Source organism: Conger conger, chromosome 7 (genome assembly GCF_963514075.1).
Source record: "Conger conger chromosome 7, fConCon1.1, whole genome shotgun sequence".
NCBI classification, from domain to species: domain Eukaryota; kingdom Metazoa; phylum Chordata; class Actinopteri; order Anguilliformes; family Congridae; genus Conger; species Conger conger.
Genome location: NC_083766.1, coordinates 18,092,882 through 18,110,990, shown reverse-complemented (window position 1 = coordinate 18,110,990; position 18,109 = coordinate 18,092,882). Strand labels below are relative to the sequence as shown.

The 18,109-nt window shown below is 44.2% G+C and overlaps 1 protein-coding gene across 1 annotated transcript in view; it reads left to right on the top strand.

The window, feature by feature from the left end:
• Nucleotides 1–18,109, top strand: part of LOC133133682 (glypican-3-like) — an 89,647-nt gene that overhangs the window by 39,037 nt on the left and 32,501 nt on the right. Inside the window, exons 3-5 of the mRNA XM_061249829.1 lie at nucleotides 4,988–5,682; nucleotides 12,985–13,130; nucleotides 16,262–16,387. Coding sequence (XP_061105813.1) covers nucleotides 4,988–5,682; nucleotides 12,985–13,130; nucleotides 16,262–16,387 — 967 coding nt within the window. The remainder of the gene's footprint in view (nucleotides 1–4,987; nucleotides 5,683–12,984; nucleotides 13,131–16,261; nucleotides 16,388–18,109) is intronic.

Below are 18,109 nucleotides of genomic sequence, written 5' to 3'. Positions count from 1 at the left end.
GTAATTTATTGATTATTTTGAGAGGGGTTAACTGATGGATATTTGTATTGGCAAGGAACTGAAGAAGTCTGCATTTTTGCTCTACTTCCCCACACCATTAGCCCAGAACAAGGATCCTAAGTGATACATTACTGGAACCCGGTCCCACTTCATCTTCGGTGTCGTAAATATGAGTTTAACAGATGCCTGGTCTTACTTTAACCGCTGCTTGTGACCGCAATGAAAAGTCAGTGAACCTGGATGAAATAGAGAGATGGCTTCCAGCTGGGTGTTCCTTTTTTCAGAAGCATCCTGCTGTTCATGCAACCTGGAGGCGACTGACTCTCCTCTGCCTTTGTGGTTGTTTCTCCCGGTCACGTTGCCTGTCTGTACAGGCCCCACCATGGGGGAACAAACTTCCCTAGGTGGTCGTGACGGCATCGTCTGGCTCAGACCGAAGACCCATAGCCATGACCTCAGACCTCACTCCAAATGTTCCTAATGATTCACAGTAATTTGACTAATTCAGGTCATGATACTGTTATGTTTTTAGGTTATATATTTATGTTTTATTCTCTGTTTAGGGATCATCATCAATGTAATCTGTATGTATTTACAATTAGTATTTTGCCATTAGCTCAGCATAGATATTTATGAATATTTATTCTCTGGCCTTGGAATGTTCTAGCCAGGTCGGGAGCTATGGCTTGTATTAATCAGGTGAATGGACTTATGTTTCTCCTGCATTGTAAGTCACTGGAGATAAAAGCCTCTGCTAAATTAATGTCCAGTAATGCAATCAATAAACTGCATTACATAATACCCAAGCACTGCTGAGCAGTTATTGGATCTCTATTGAACCTCTTTATAACCCAATTATCTCTTATATTAAATGGGCTCCATCCATACCTTCTGCAGTACTGCAATTAAGGCAGGTTCCTCTTTGCTACTCTTGCCCCTTCAGGGAGCTCTAGTGCCCTCTGCTGGTTGTTTCTGCACCCTTGCTCTCTCTCCCTTGTTGCCCTTTGCCATCCTTTACCACACGCACACCCAGGAGATTGCTCGTCTTCCTGGGTCTTGGTCCAAAGTCTTGAATCTGCCATTAGCCCTGCAGCAGAAAGGCAATGTCTATTACATGTTACTTGATCAGTGTCACGTTCAGAGAACAGGCACAGAATATGGGGGTTATATTTGGTAATTGCTATGATCTTTTGGTCCCGCTTTCCAAGTGCCTGAAGTTGTCCTCTGGAACACCTTTCCTTAATTTCCTTTGCCATTCGTGTCCACTTTTCTGGAGCTAAATTATCTTTTCGATTTTTCCCACCTGCCAAAGCTTTTTGCAGAAATGAAGTGAAGCTCTATTCCCTATTTCCCCTCTCTCCTTTTGGGCATTAATACACGCACCACCTGCTTGTTTGTGTACATGTTCATGTGTATGTGTGCTTAAGCATAATACAGTGAGCTCCATAATGTTTGTTTTGATTTGGCTCTTTACTCCACAATTTTATATAATCAAATAATTCACATGTGGTTATAGTGCAGATTCTCAGATTTTTTTTACATTCAGAAATTTTAGGTGTGCCCAATTGCTTCCTTAGTGCAGATATGTGTAAGAGTCTGTTATTGGTGATTGAGAGGGCACTGGTGATCTTAGTACAACTTTCAAAGGGCCTAATATGCCAAGGAAGACCTAAGAATTCTCACCTTATTAAATAAAAATCCCCAAACACCTGTCCAACAGATCAGGAACAACCTTTCAGCAGGCAGGCATGGTGTCAGTGACTACTGTCCACAGTGACTACTGTCCATAGAAGACTTCACAAACCAAACTAAGCCTACACTGCAAGATGCAATCCACAAGTTAACCACAAAAACAGGCTACAATGAGCTAAAAAGTACCTAAAACAGCCTGCCTGACTTCTGATGAGACCACGGTTCACTTGTATCAGTGTGATGGCAACAGCAGAGTGTGGAGGCCAAAAGGAGCTGCCAAAGATTCATAGAACCCCCCCCCCCCCTCCCCTCATCTGTAAACGTGATGGTGGGGGTGTTATGGTTTGAGCAACACATTTGTTTTTCAAAGCCAAAACCTGGAAAATTCTTCACTGACCATGTCATTCACCTGATTTGAATTCAATTGAACATGCATTTAATATGCTGAAGAGAACTTAAGGCTACTGGCCACCAAAACAAGCAGGGGCTGAAGATGGCTGCAGTACTGGCCTGGCAGAGCATCATCACCAGAGAACATAATCAGCACTGGGTGATGTCCATGGATCATAAACTTCAAGCAGTCATTGCATACAAATGATATGTGACAAAGTACTGAATATGACTACGTTGATATACATTATACTACTGTGTCCCAAACATTATAGTGCCCTGAATTTGGCCATTTATAAAATAATAATAAGAATAATAATAATGTCTACATGGTGAAACCAAAGTGTATGAAATAAAAGCTGAGAACACTTTAAACACGTGTGAACAATGATCCATAACATACCTAAAAATCCGCACAGAATTGGTTCCGTGACAACAAATTCTATGTTCTGCAATAGGCATCTCAGGTGCCAGACTAATTGAAAACCTACACAAACACAAGAATGTGAACGATCTTGCAAGGATCTGCATAGAGGAATGGTTCAAAATCCCTCCAAATCCTTCCTTAATCTTGTCAAGCCTTACAGGAAAAGACTCCATGCTGTTATCCTTGCCAGAGGTGGATGCACCAAGTACTAAACCAGGGGTGCCAATAATTATGGAACCTTGATTTTGGTAAAAATATTATTAAATATATGTTTGGTTCCATTGAAAAATGTATGAAGTACAGTATTTTTTATATATTTTTGTGTTTGTGTGCATGCAAGGTGCATGCACATGAGTGTGCACCTGCATGTCTGACTGTGTAATTGTGCGTACACGTGCATTCCTCTGCCATACATATCCTTCTTAGCAGTCAGTACATCTGCTGGCCCACTGATCACACATGGGGACGTATCTCCAGGGAGGCTGGGTTCTGGGTGCTTCTGAAGGGTATTGTAAATGTCTGTAGGGACGTTATGGAGTGTGGGTGGAACTTCCCAGCAGACCCCTACATGATCCAATCTGTCTGGATCCTGCGCACGCCTCCAGCCTTTTACCAGCTATTTCCCAGAGGTCTCCAGTGGGGAGGAGCAGGGTTCCAGCTGTAATCAGAGCTGTAGATCCATTGGACAACAGCAGACGGCACGTCTGCCCACTGGCGTCTTGCAGATGAGGAAGTCAGTTCAGTTTTCTTTGGATATTTACAGAGACACTCTCACAACAAGCTTTGCAGGAAATTTGAGAAACCTTGGGCCTGAACCCCCAAATAAACAGCCAGCGGTTAAAAAATACACAGGGGTGAGAAAAACATTCCTAGTTGCCACAGCATCTTCCACTGGCTGGCCCAGTGCCAGTAGTTCGTAAGGCTAAATGGTAATCGGGAGTCTACAGGGCAAACAATCATGGTGGGTGGTCAGATTTCAGCCAATGGTATTAAGCTAGGGAGAAAAAATGACAGTGCAAGCAAGGAGGTTTATATTAATAGGCAAGGCTATCCATCAAGGCTTCCAGGTTGCATCATCGAGAGTGATGGCACGAATGGATCAAGCTACTTTTGCGTCGCTCCATTTTCTCTCTGCCAGAGTCTGGACAATGATGTGACATTGCTGTTACGTAAATCACTGGGCTCAGGACCCATGGACGCTGTTGAAAAGTTCTTGTAACATTGAATTAGTATCTCGCTGACGGGCTCTGCCTTGCATTGTCTCGGTTTCATTTCCCATGCAAAATGCATCAAAGGACTGCTTCTTCCCTCCAAACCCAAATACAAAAACATGCCCAAAAAATCTATGCGATCACTCAGTTCTGTTTAATCCTTTTTGGCTAGACACGCGCCTCTTTGCATTTCATTTTTGGGAATTATGTGTCATCTTCGTCACTCGGTTAATAAGATTTCACTCACTGCCTGCAGTATTTCCTCATGTTAGTTGAACATGCATCTGATTATTTCTCCTCAAATCCTTCCCGCACCCCCTTTCTCTATCTTCTTTTTAATCACAGTTTCTCTGCGGTGACTGAAATTAGGATTAAAACATCACTTAAATTCTTAAGATGCTTGAAATATGGGGTTTTTATTTTGCTGGGGAATCATGCCAAGATTTTTGTGCTTAGGTTTGTGATATGAAGACTTAATATTGCATTTATTTTTACAACTGATATCACCTCTGGCTATTTACTGTAGTTGGAGGGAGGTGTGTGAATATGTGGGTTTGTGACTGTGTCAGTCAGAGTATAGTAGAACTATTTGTTTGGCACTATAAAAATTGATGGCCTACTTAGTTACTCTATTAATGGAGTTCTAGTTCTGCTCAATTCAATCTAATGTAAGGTATACTTGGCATTAGGGCTGAACGATTAATCTATTTCACACTGAAATCGCATTTTAAAAACGCTATTTGCAAATCGCAAAGGCTGCGGGTTTTTATGATATAAATTAGTGTTTCGATTTATTCAGGAGTGCTTATAAAGTTGTCCATCTGGAGGAAAAGTGAGGTTAGTAACCCAATCGACAGGAATGATACACAATAGAACATACGTATGCTGTTGCTTTACAATGGATATGTAACACAACTCCGTAGCGTGAACTGCACATACAACATCGTAACGTTTAAGTTGCATGGTTCGCCTAAGGACACTTCTGAACTCAATTTGGCAGAAAGATGTTGACAGCATCTAATGTTGTGATCGTTATACTATAGAATTATTTTTATGTGATGCACTGTGAATACAAAAGGGAAGGGACTTTAAAAAGAAATATTGCTCTGAAAAATTGCAATTAGATTATTTTCCCAAATCACTCAGCCCTACTTGGCGTGCCGGTATTTTATTTGCCACTGGGTAGTGAATTGCAATATGTATTGCAGGAGTTGTATATCGAGGCGTTAACTCTCTCCACCTCCACCTCCCCCCGTCTGCCCTGCAGAAGCCTTTGAGATGGTGCTGCGTCACGGGCGGAACGCCACCCTCCATATGCTACGGGACGATTTCCCCGCCTTGAAGGGTGGAGCCAACGGGGCGGTGGGCCAGCTCTTCCTGGACGTCTCGCTCTACATCCTGGGCTCGGACGCCCGGGTGGACGACATGGTGGCCTCGTTCTTCGGCCGGCTCTTCCCGCTGGCTTACCGCCGGCTCCTGGGCGGTGGCGGGGGGGCCGGGCCAGCGGTGTCCGAAGACTGCCTGCGCGGGGCCTGGAAGGACTCGGGGGCCTTCGGCCCGTACCCCAAGATGATGATGACACGTCTGTCGCGCTCCCTGCTGGCCACGCGGGTCTTCCTGCAGGCGCTGAACCTGGGCATCGAGGTGGTGAACACCACGGACCACCTGCGGCCCGGCCGGGACTGCGGGCGGGCCCTGCTGCGGCTCTGGCACTGCCCGCGCTGCCTGGGCCTGCCGGGGGCCACGCCCTGCCGCGGCTCCTGCCTGTCCGTCATGCGGGGGTGCCTGGGGGGGGCGAGCGAGGTGCAGCCCCACTGGCGGGGCTACGTGGAGGGGCTGGGGACGCTGGCGGGGGCCATGCGGGGGGAGCAGGACGTGGAGGCCGTGGTGATGCGCCTGCACTCGCTGGTCCGACTGGCCCTCCACCACGCCCTCACCACACGGAGCCGCCTGAAGGCTGCGGTGAGTCAGAGCCTCGGCGTGTATGTGTGTGTGTGTGTGTGTATGTGTGTGTGTGGGTGGGAGAGAGAGAGAGACTGTGTGTGTGTGTGTTTACAGTGAGGTCTAAAAATATTTGGACAGTGACACCATTTTAAATGGCTGGAATTCATACACTGTTCAATCCATATAGATGTAACTGTGTAAATCCATGTAATCCATGTAAATGACTGTGCAGACAGTCGGCTTTAACTATTTAGATCCATACGAAGTGAACCGTGTAGGAATTACAGCCCTTTAAATTTGTAGATCTGTGTTCATCAGAATATTTACTGTACATGTGATACCTTGCTATACATAATACGTACACATACACCACACCACACCACACCCACACAAAAGCATTTGCATGCAAAAAGAAAATCCCCTTAGGTTGGGAGGCAGTGGAGCTTCACTCACCCGCTCAGTAAAGGCAGAAGCTGGGTTCACTGTATCCCAGCAGCAAAGTGCTTTGTTTGCTACCTGCAAGGTCATGAAGCTGGAGCAAAACAGCCATTAAATATTGAACACTTTGTGCTCATTTTTCTATGAGGTTGTTGCGGCTGCTGTTTCATAGGTGTCCTTTTTCTTTTTTTTGGGAAAGTGCTGAACCTTTCTCTTTAACGCCATGCCTCTTTCTGGGTGACAGTGACCTGGCTAGCCTCCTGTAGATGTAGTCCCTCACTGCTCATATATTATTAACATGCACTTTGACTTCACTGACTCCGTCCCGTGCGCGCGCATGTGTCTATGTATCTATGTGTGTCTGTGTCTCTGTGGGTGTGTGTGTGTGTACTGTGTTTGGATGTATCTATCTGTGCTTCAGTATACCTGTGTGTATTGCTGTTTATTGCTGCTCAGCAGTTTAATTGTGTGTAGACAGTTGTTCATGTGTACATTTGTGTATGAGCATGGGATACCACAGCCACACTAATCAATGCACATGCCACTGAGACCTTGAGTTTATTGGGAAAGGTATAACTACTGCATAAACAGAAAATATGTTTCTTAACTTTTGATCTGATTGTCATTTCTGGAATTGGTTGTTATTCATATACTAGCTGATAAATGACATTGACATTGTGCAAGGTCAGATTTCTGTTCATTGTTCAGGGATGTGGGCAGAATACCCATGCTTCTGCTAGGAATTACAATAGGATTGTGCTTTATTTGTGAAATGCTCTAATTTATAACCTTATTCCTTCGAAACTGTAACTAGAAGCATTGCTGTTTCTGCTTATCAGTAATTTCAGCATTTTCTTTCATACATCCCTTAATCAGAGTAATTCCATATCTATAGATAGGATTCTCCCATAATCATCTCCCTCTCATTCAAAGTATGGTATTTTCTCTCGCTTACATGTGGTTAAAGTGAACATTGTCAGATTTTAATGAGGGCATTTTTATATACAATTTTGACACCTATTGTTTTCAGACCATGGAAGAAAATGCGTTATAATTACTTAATAAAAAAACTTGAGGGTAATGTATTGAAATAAAAGTATAGTTTTCCCATATATTACATAAAATGCAGATTATGACCTGCTTTGGTTATTATATGCAGCCTTTTTTCTTCATTTTTATCAAGGGTGCCAGTAATACTGGAGCTGACTGTAAGTGTGTCATTTGTAATCACAAGAGCACAAGGTCTGACATGATATGTCTGTTCTGTGCAGGATAAGAACTTTGTTTGAGAATAAAAAACTCATTTGAACTGAATAAAATAGCCTTGATATTATAACAGTTTAAATGATGATTTTGATTGCACAGGGCCTTTAAGATCAAATTATGCCAAACTCAGTGGCTGGAAAGACATTTTGAAAGGGGAGAAATTCTGAAAATGTACAAGGAGATTTGTTTCATTCAGCTGGGAAATGATTAGCTTTGGAGAGCCTGAAGCCTTTTCACATCAATGCCACAGAGAGATATCTATGAGAACAACGCTGAATAACAGTGCCTTCCAATCTCCAGTGGCATATTGGACACATCAAAGTATGGTGCTCACCTTTTGCTGTTCAGTCTTTGGCATCATTCAGAACTTTGATTTCATGTCCTTGCCTTTTCAACATTCGGCTGTCTTTTTCAGCATGTTGATAAACACAACTGTAATGCTTTTACAAATATATTTTCAGCTGAAATTTGATTGCTAAACACCACAAAACCACAAAAAGCGCCTTCCATCTCATCTCAGGGTCTCATTTTGTAGTTGGTGGGTGATGGGTGACATGAGACCATGACCATGCATTAGCTACATTAGAGTGGGCTGGATTTAAGTTTAAAGGTACAATAGGTAAGATTTCCGTGTTACAAGACCATTGTAAATCCCTTCCTATCATTGAAAAAGGTTCACTGTCTCACCCTCTGCCTATGTTTATAGTCCTTAAATTTGGGTTTGACGGCCCGACACTGTACCAAAACATTGTACTGCTGAACAATAATTCAAGCTCATTGGTTGAAAATTGGTTTTAATTGCCACAGCCAATGGCGTTTCAAGGTCAGCGCATTTACAGAGAAATGTAAGGGATAAACAGTGTTGTGGTTTGAAGGAGTTTGTTGCTGCTATTCCTCTCTTGACCATTAGAAGTCTGAAATTACCTATTGTACCTTTAACAAGCAATTAAACTGGCCTGTGGATACACAAATTGAGAGCGCTATATTGTGTATTTGGCCAGGGCGACTGGGAGCCTTCTATAATTGGCATGCATTTACTGTCTCATCTGAAATTCCTACAGCACAGTTTTGCCCTCGTTGCACTGGAGTGTCAAGTTTCTCCTTGGTCTCCTTAGGGAGATGTGCCCCCACTGACCCTGCAACACCAATTCTAGTACAAATCTGCTTTTCCCAGGAGCTCTGCCATCCATCCAAGTGCAGGACTAATGAAGCAGATCTGCACTTACTTTTAACCACCAGGCAGTGTAAAAGCAGGCGGTTTTATGACCGATGGGTACAATTATGGTTGGGAAGGTGGCATTTATGTATTCACAGATATTTTTAGATTGCCATTTAAAAATGGGAATCTTTGATGATCAGTATTTGGTACATTGCAGTTTCCAGGGTGTAGTTATATTCAAATGTATTTTGAGCCTCAAACAATTATTCTTGTTAATAGTTATTAACAAGACTATTAACACTGATAATAACTGATTTCATTGATGCATGCTTTACAATGGTTTCGCTGGTGAAGACAACATAATGTGGTGGGGTTGTGGTGGAAATGGTCTAGGTCCAGTATTAGGGTGGGGGATCTAGAGGGATGAGCCATGCTGCTGTTTTACATTGGATGACATGCCCCTGAAATATTCAGCTGTGTGAAAGTTGAACTTTGGGAACAGCAGTCCAGGCTTGTCACTGTAATGAAGCTCATTCTGCGTGTAAATTTGAGACATCAGTATCTCCCCAGCCTGTAATTACTCCTGTTCTCTCCAATTTTCAGATCTCTACCTTCAAAGTTTCTCATCCTTCTCTCTCTGTCCCTCTTTCTCTCTCTCCTCCCCTTATCTCTCTTTCTCATCCCTCTCTCTGTCTCCATCTCTCCTCCTGTCCCTCCTCCTGTTCACTCTCATCCTTCTTGCTGTCTCTCTTCATTTCATTCTTCTCTCTGTGTGGCTTAATCTCTCATCCTTCACTTCTTTTTCTTTTCCTGTCTTTTTTACTCTCCTTCCCCTGTCTTTCTTTCTCTCTCATACACCTCTTTCTTTATTTCTGTCCTTCTCTCTCATGCACTTCTTTCTTTCTGTCTTTCTCATGCATTCCTTTCTTTCTGTCTTTCTCTCTCATTCACTCATTTCTTTCTGTCTTTCTCTCTCATGCACTCCTTTCTTTCTGTCTTTCTCTCTCATGTACCCCTTTCTTTCTGTCTTTCTCTCTCATGCACTCCTTTCTTTCTGTCTTTCTCTCTCATGCACTCCTTTCTTTCTGTCTTTCTCTCTCATGCACTCCTTTCTTTCTGTCTTTCTCTCTCATGCACCCCTTTCTTTCTGTCTTTCTCTCTCATGCACTCCTTTCTCTCTCTCTCATGCACTCTCACTTGGGCACAGCAATAGAACCACATAAATCATGCATCTCCTCTCTTAGAGAAGCAAATGGAAGAAAAGCAGAGAGCGAAATGTGTCCAGGTAAAGAATATTCTAGAAACAATACGGAACCAACAAAAGAAAATTGCTAATGGGAGTATTTTGTACATTTTTGCCAAAATCCTCCAAAAGTGCTAAAAATGTGCCCCGGGTAAGCCAACCTCCAGACTTCCAGCGGAGGCGGAATGGGGTTCATTTTCGCCGCTAATGGAGCGTGGACACCTTGCCGGCCGCCCCTGTGTGCAGGGTCTGTTTGTCCGTCACCTCTCTTCTGACCGACAGACCTCCCCATTAAAGCCTCCCCATGTTACGGACAACCTGCTGCTGTGTACCTCCCCCCTCTCTTCCCAAACTCGCGACCGCGTCCAGCTACGCTGACGCCCATGGCCCTGTGGTGTTGCTCAGGCCTCTTCGGCGAGGAAAGCTCAGTTTTCTGCTCGGTCTGAGCCCGGAACATTCTCTGTCCGGTGACTTGTGAAGTGAGGACATGGCTGCTCGTGTTTGTTTACCAGTTCCACGGGGATGGTGGAGGATGTCCACCAGCCAGCTATTCCTGGCCTGGGTCCTAACTGCTGTGTCGCTCGGCATGCAGTGATCCGCCGGAGCTGAGGCACTGGCAGCCGGGCTTGCTCCGAGCAGCCAACTCAAACCCCACGCACCCGCTCGACCTCTGAAAGTCAGAGGAGTCATAGAACCTGTCACTTATCTTCCTGTGCGTGCCCGAGTCTCTCTCTCTATCATTTCTCTCTCTCTCTACACACCTCACTACTGCTCGATCTCTCCTCATTAGCCACACACACCATTCACTGTTCGCTTTCTGAATCTCCCAACTGAGTTTCCCTTAGCAGCCACTGGTCAACCCTCACGCCCCATGCAGTGTTTGATCAGTCCTGCCTGCGCTAGGAAACTGCCCACACATTAGTGTGGGTCGCAGTGTGAGGGTGGATTGTGGGTGGGGTGGGGGGGTTGAGAAATGGTATTGCATAGGACTGCATGATCGATGTGTGTTCAAGCTGGTACACAAGGCTTATGACCATTTGTGTGGGCGGGGAAGAGTTGTGATCTGTGTGTCTGTAGGCTTAGAGCAGGGCTGCACAGCTCTAATAATAAGTGTAGGCATACAGTATATCCTGTCTCTTATCTCACTTGTTTATTCTTGTTTGTCTTGCCCTAGGTGGTGTTAATACCCTGCTAATGAGCAACTTTGTGGAGATGATAGAAGGGAAGGGGGGAGGGGGTAATTGCAGCTATGTCATTCTGTTGTTCTGTGGGACTATCTTTAAAAAGACGAACAGCGAAACATTAATCCCCTTCATCATTTGATATTACACAGAACAGTGTGGCATAAGCAAGTCCATAAATTACTCTGGGGAAAAAAACTGCTTTGGATTTCGTATCCGATTTATATGGAACACAGTGGCGGTTTGGGAGGGCCTGAGATTTGGTCTTGGAATAGTCCAGAAGATGTAAAGAATGATGCCCTGGGGTAGGTTTGAGCCCAGTGAGCCCAGAAAATAATTTTGGAATCCCCTTTTGTCTTTCAATTCTTACTCTAAAGTGGTGCTTAAACTTCAAGGGCTTCTGTGGGTTTAAGCAAAGAAGTGATAACCTCACAATTAACAAATTGATTTCCTGCTGTGTTCGCTGCTCAGGAGCAAAAATTCCACAATCCAGGTTAGAATTCTAATTTGTGTGAACTTTACGCCTGCGTATGCTGCGAGCACAAAATATGCTTATTTACATATGATGAAGCAGACTTCAATTCCATTTCAATGTAACTCATTATTTGGTGATTGGTCTCTGATAAACCTATAAATCCAGCTCCAGGCACACTAAATCAAACAAACTCCCGAGTGTGTGTGTGCGCGCCGGCGTGTGTCTTGCTCCTTGATGAAGAGGTTCGGTACAGACAATTTGTTACCCCAGAGTGCATCAGTATTCAGGAGGGCCATTGGCAACGTACTCACTTAGGTTAGGAGGAGCCAGGCACAATTAGCTGTTAACATTATGTGGAAGACTTAAGCCCCCAAACAAACCCTCTGGGAAATCAAACCACCGGCAAATCATTAAACCGCAAACAAAACATTAACGTGCATTTGCATTTTTATTGCACCTGAAAAGAATGGTGTGTCTCCGCTATCTCAGACGCACAGAGAGAGGCTGTTTTTATTATTATTGTGCCGTCCTGCATAAAAAACAATACCGTTTATCTCTACGGGGGGAAAAAAGAGCTCATTTCCATTCCTTCTTTGGTTACGAGCGGTCATGAACACCAGAAAAGAATCGTGGAAAAAAGGGATTGAAAAGGAAAATGAAATCCTTATTATGTTACGCAAATCCCTCCCCCTTCTTTTTTGAGAAAAGCAAACCGAACATGGAACACAGAAAACAGAACACAAAAGCAAGTCTAGATGTCTGAGTTTGTGCTAATGTCGGGGCATAATCTATGCTGAGGATTTTTGGACTTTTTGTTGCTGGTGAGTTCGGTTAGCAGAGAGAGGGGGCATAAATGGAAATTGGCAAAGGATAAATTCCACACAGACATTAGGAAGTATTTTTTCACGCAGAGTGCTCACTTTGTGGAATAGCTTGCCAGGACATGTAGTGGAGGCAGACGCTCTGGGGATTTTCAAGAACAGGCTTGATACGGTGTTCGATACCGTGTTTAGGCACACTGAAGTGGTATGAAAAGGCGAGTATTGCTGGGCTGAATTACCTGTTCTCGCAACTACATTACATTATATTACATTACTTTGGCATTTGGCAGACGCTCTTATCCAGAGCGACGTACAGTTGATTAGACTAAGCAGGAGACAATCCTCCCCTGGAGCAATGCAGGGTTAAGGGCCTTGCTCAAGGGCCCAATGGCTGTGCAAATCTTATTGTGGCTACACCGGGATTAGAACCACCAACCTTGCCTGTCCCAGTCATTTACCTTAACCACTACGCTACAGGCCTCCCGCCACTATGTTATAAGTTAGGAACTTATATAAACATGCTACATGTGTGGTAAGTCTTCCGCTTTCTATTCACCCTGCCTCCCTCCACGGTACAATAAATACCACACACGTGCAGTACAATAATCTCTTAAATACAGTTCGCTACGAGTCTTCATCAAGGCTCTTACATCATATCCACATATTACAGATGTATTTCTTGAATGTGAGACGGCTCACGTGACTCAGTTTCTCCTTTCCTCTCCCTCTCCATCCAGGTGAGCAACACGTGTTCTTACTCTCCGAAGCGCGTCTCTCGCTCTGCTGCCGTTCATCTGAACCCCGTCCCCCCGGCTGCTGAGCCCCGGCCGGCTTCGCAGCCTGTGCCCTTTGACCCGGAAGAGACCCTGGCTGGCCGGCGCAGGTACACGAATACAATTGAGTGGGATCTTATTTAAACTGAGTCTCTCAAACAGATAAAGCCCCAGTACATCATCCTTCAGTCAATTGGTTCAATGTTTTGCTACTTGAACATCCAGACTGCCAGCTGTAGGCAATTGTTAAATTAGTTATCACTAATGAGCAAAATATTACAGACAGACTTAAAGAAAGAACTGCCTCATTAGCTTTTTGCATGGTTTCCGCCATTTCAGATCAGCTAATGCTTGAGTTTTTATACAAACAGCTGGCAATACATGCAAATAAGTAAATCTCAAGGAAGTCTTACTTTTTTGCTATATTAAATTAAAAATAAATGTTACCAATGAGGTGAAAAAATGTGTCTCATTTCAAGATTTGCCAATGGGTTAGAAAACTTGACTTGTCAAGCAAATAATAAGTTAAAACAAGGCAATATTGTCTACTTGAGAGAAAAATAAAACGTGGGCTTTTTTTGCAGTGCACCACCAACCACACTTCCAACCTACAAGCACTTTTTTGTGTACTTTGTAGTCCAAAGATGCACACTTTCGGTGTTAAACCACAGCCGACGCAGAGCCGCACTGAACAGTCTGAGTGCCATTGGGTGTTTTCACAAACGGGCTTAATGAAGTTCTCGAGCTGGAGGTACGGAAGTATGTTTAATGAGCTCCTGCAAGCCCCTCTAAAATGCATTTTGTTGTGTTCGGCTCTGCCTACTGCACACTGGCAGAGGTATACTTGCATTGTGTTTGGTATTGTCGACCGCACGTGCTCAACACATGACCTAATTAAAAGTGCTAATGGGAGGATGAGATGGCTCACGGACCGCTGGAGCGGCTGTACAGACAGTGGCAGAGGGAGCCTCATTAGCCGAGGCTGTGACTCCAGCTGTGGGAATGACATTGAGCTGACTTTTATGCTGCTATTTCAACTTCAGGCCTGCGCTTCTGCATTCACTTTATATGATAAAGTGAACAAAAGCAAGTCATGCTTCAGTTCACTGGGGGTTGGGGGGGGAGTGGGGGGGGGGGGGGGGCGCAATGACGGGCTTCTCAGCATGAGGTTTCATGTCAATTAAAAATAAAAATGGAAAAGCCAAGCATTTAGTTATACTTCATGAGGATTCATCTAAAATCCGCCTCGTCTCCTTCGCTATCGCTATCTTCTGGTTTCTTTTTTCTTTCTCTTTTGCGCTCTCTCTCTCTCTCTCTAGCTTACACACTTGTATGCATCATTTGATTTGAAATTGTGTGGCAAACACATTTGCGAAATATATTATGCCACTAAAATATAATGCTGTGATGTCTTTGGCATTCTATCTGTACCCTGAGAAACTGTAACAAATCGCTTGTCAGTCCTGCTCAAGGGAGAATTTCATTTACTTTTTTTTACTTTTACTGTGACTACTCTCTTGAGCAGGGCTCTCAAACTCACAGTGGCCTTCCAGGTTTTTAGTGTGAGATGCTTGCACAGTGAACAGTGCATGTAACCAAAAGGTTGTTGGTCAGATTCTGGGTGGGAAAGCTCATGTCATGCCCCTGAGAAAGCAACTAACTGAACCGTTGCAGTAAATATCAAGCTGTAAATGGATCATTTGACAGTATGTTCATAGAGAAGTGATGAAATCAAACTGTCTCATCCTCCTTTTTTAAGCCAGTTAAACAGTTGAATCTGTTATACCCCAGATCCCAGTGACATTGGTTTGAGCTGTCAAGGATCTATAATATAACTAATATAACTAAATATAAAGTTCAACATGTGGGAAATAAAAACATAAGGCATGGAATGTGCTCAAGTTTAAAAACAATTGGGGGTAATAGTTGATCAAAGCATTTCATGTTCTAGCCAATGTGTTGTAGCAGTAGAAAAAGGCCAACAGGATGCTAGGATATGTAGCCAAGAGTATCTAAGGAGCAAATCTAAGGAAGTTATACTCACCTTATACAGTGATTGGACCCCATGTTAGAGCACACTTTGAGTACTGTGTGCAGTACTGGGGACCACACTGCAAGAAAGATATTAAGGAAAAGGTTCAAAGAAGGGCAGCCAGATTGATTCCATGTATAAAGGATAAAGGTTATGAGGATTTAAGACTAAAATGCTTAGTAAAAGGAGACTTAGGGGTGCTTTGGTTGAAAATTGTTCATCCCTTGAATGATTTTAAATTCAGTAAAGTATTTTTTCATGCAGAGTGGTCACTGTGTGGAAAAGCTTGCCAGGACATGTAGTGGAGGCAGAAACACCATGGCTTTTCTAAACCAGGCTTGATATGGTACTAGATACTATTTAGCTTTTAGGCAATCTAAGAAGTGAGTACATATCACAGGTCGTGTGACTCCCCTGGGAAGGAGATGCGGCACTACCTGAATGTTCCTGTCATTTGCCGCATGGAGGGAGAGAGTGCGAACACCAACACAAAATAAATAATAAAATTTCCCCCCTCACAGGTTCTGAGCATAAATAATAAACTAACACAATAAACAAAAATAAAAAAAGGCACAACTCGGAGCCGGCCGCTTTTCAGCCAAACTGAATAATACACAAAATGAGCTAAAAACTCCACCGCAAGACTGGCTCTCTGGGAGTCTGCTCCTGGTCTTGCCCTTGTAGCGTGGAAACACACACACTTAAGCTCCTGGGCTGATTAGTTAATGCAACCCAGGTGCATGTGCCCTCTCCACGAGTCGGCGGGGCCGAGAATTTGCTTCACCAACAGTCTGAGCTTCACAGTACAGTTTAGTGGTGGGAAAAGGCGAGTATTACTGGACTGGATGGCCATTATGAAAATGGTAAATGGCAGGCATTTATATAGCACCTTTATCCACAGCGCTGTACAATTGATGCTTCTCCATTCACCCATTCGTACACACACTCACACACTGACGGCGATTGGCTCCCATGCAAGGCCCCGACCAGCTTGTCAGGAGCATTTGGGGGTTAGGTGTCTTGCTCAAGGACACTTCGACACAGCCTGGGCGGGGGATCGAACCGGCAACCCTCCGACTGCCAGTCGACTGCTCTTACTGCCTGAGCCATGTTATGTTATGTTATAAGAACTAATACTGTTTTCTGTTCATCCAGCCTCCCTCCTTTTCTCTCATTCCTGCCCCTTCTCTCCTGTGATTTTTCCCTCAGGGAGTTTATCGCCAGCCTGAAGGGTTTCAGCACTTTCTACAGTGGCCTGGGGGAGGCGCTGTGCAGCCAAGAATCAGCAGTGCTCAATGACTCCCTCTGCTGGAATGGACAGGAAGTGACAGACAGGTGATTTTTGACCTGATTGTCTTGCATGGCTTGTGGACTTCAGCCTGTAACACTGTTCCTACCTGAAAAGTGGAAATTTCTGCTTCAATACTAGCCAGTATTACACCTTGGTATCAACCGCAGTAGCACATGGATACTCTCTTCAGTGGTCCCCAACCATGCCCTGAGGGTCTGCTGGTGAAAGTCAGCAGAGCATGCTATTCTCCAGGACCAGGGCTGGGTATCACTGGACGTACTAAATACTAAATACTGAATGAGAAGAGAGGTGGACAGGAGTGTGAAGGTTAATGTGGTGCAGGAGGCCTGAACCCTGAGCACAGAGCCAGAGTGGAGTGTGATGTCATCTCTCGCTCATCCACGTGCTGACAGCCTCCCGGAGTAAATCGTCAGTGTGAGGTGTGTCTGAAGTTATTAATGTCTGCCGTCCGCGGCTCAGTTAATTGCCATTTCGATCGCTTCCACCCTCTGCTCGCTCTTCTCTCGACCGCCCCGAGAAGCCAATTTGGAGTTTGCAATATTTCACTCCTCCTCTCTCCTCACCTCTGGATACCACACCCCGTCTTGCCTCCCTCCCTCCCTCTCTCTCGACAGGACTTGGCAAAGCGAAGTGTGGCTGAGACGGGTGGGGGAAGTTGGAGGGGCTGTGATGAACTGCTTCCCTCAGGGAAGGCGAGGGAAGGGGACTAAGGAACCCGAGGGGTTAGAGAGAGGGAGGAGGCGACGGAGGCAAAGTGGGTCTCACTGATGAACTTTCAATGTCAGTTACAAAGAAATATATCTATTTGCTTCCTCTGTATATATCGGAATGGATGGTATTGTACAACATAGTCTCCCTCTGCTGGAAACCCACACCACAGCAGAATGTTTAGTTAAATATTTTATATTTGGGGACGAGAATAAGATTGCTATATCATCGGAAGAACCCAAGCATTTAGGAGCTGAAGTGCTGCAGTTGGAGTGAATACCTTGATAGCTGTCCACAGTTAGTATGGGCAGCATTACAGCCAGAGACACCCTGAAAGTCAGGTTGGACACTGTTACTGTCAAAATATAGTTATGGTGACAGATGTCACATTTACAACCAGACTATGGTTATGGGGGCAGATTGTTGGCCGCCCTTTTAAAATAAAATGTAGTTTTTAGTCTGTGTGGCACCAGCTCCACATCATACATCACACTATGACTCAGCGTAAGGTCTCATTAAATTTGCAATACAAGTAATTACAGGGGTTGAGGCTAGGCTGAGGTCAGGCATTGATGTTTGACGATTTCCTGTCAATCAGGGAGAGTGACGTGCACATCCGCATAGACACGCATGAACACACGCAGTTAAACAGTTAAACTCATGTGCGCTCACGCCCTGAGGCTCGGTCTTCTACAGTTCGAAGAGATCATAAATAAATAGTTAGGAACGGAATGTTACGATAGAGATACAGCTTAATCAGTAATCAAATAATCAGAATACATTCTTTCAATGTAGATAAATACCATCTGCCTGAGTTAAGATAGTATTTATGGTGTTGCATTCTGAATTCTCATCATTCCCCACATTCCTTTTACTAATATTGTTTATATGTAATGGAGAGATTATTTTTTCATATCTTTGCCTGTTTGATATTCACCTATTTTCCTTTCAAATGTGTTTGTGTTATTTGAATTGCTGATGGAGCTATAGAGTTAGAGTAGGTGAACACTATGTCCTCTGTGTTGGCCATACATTGG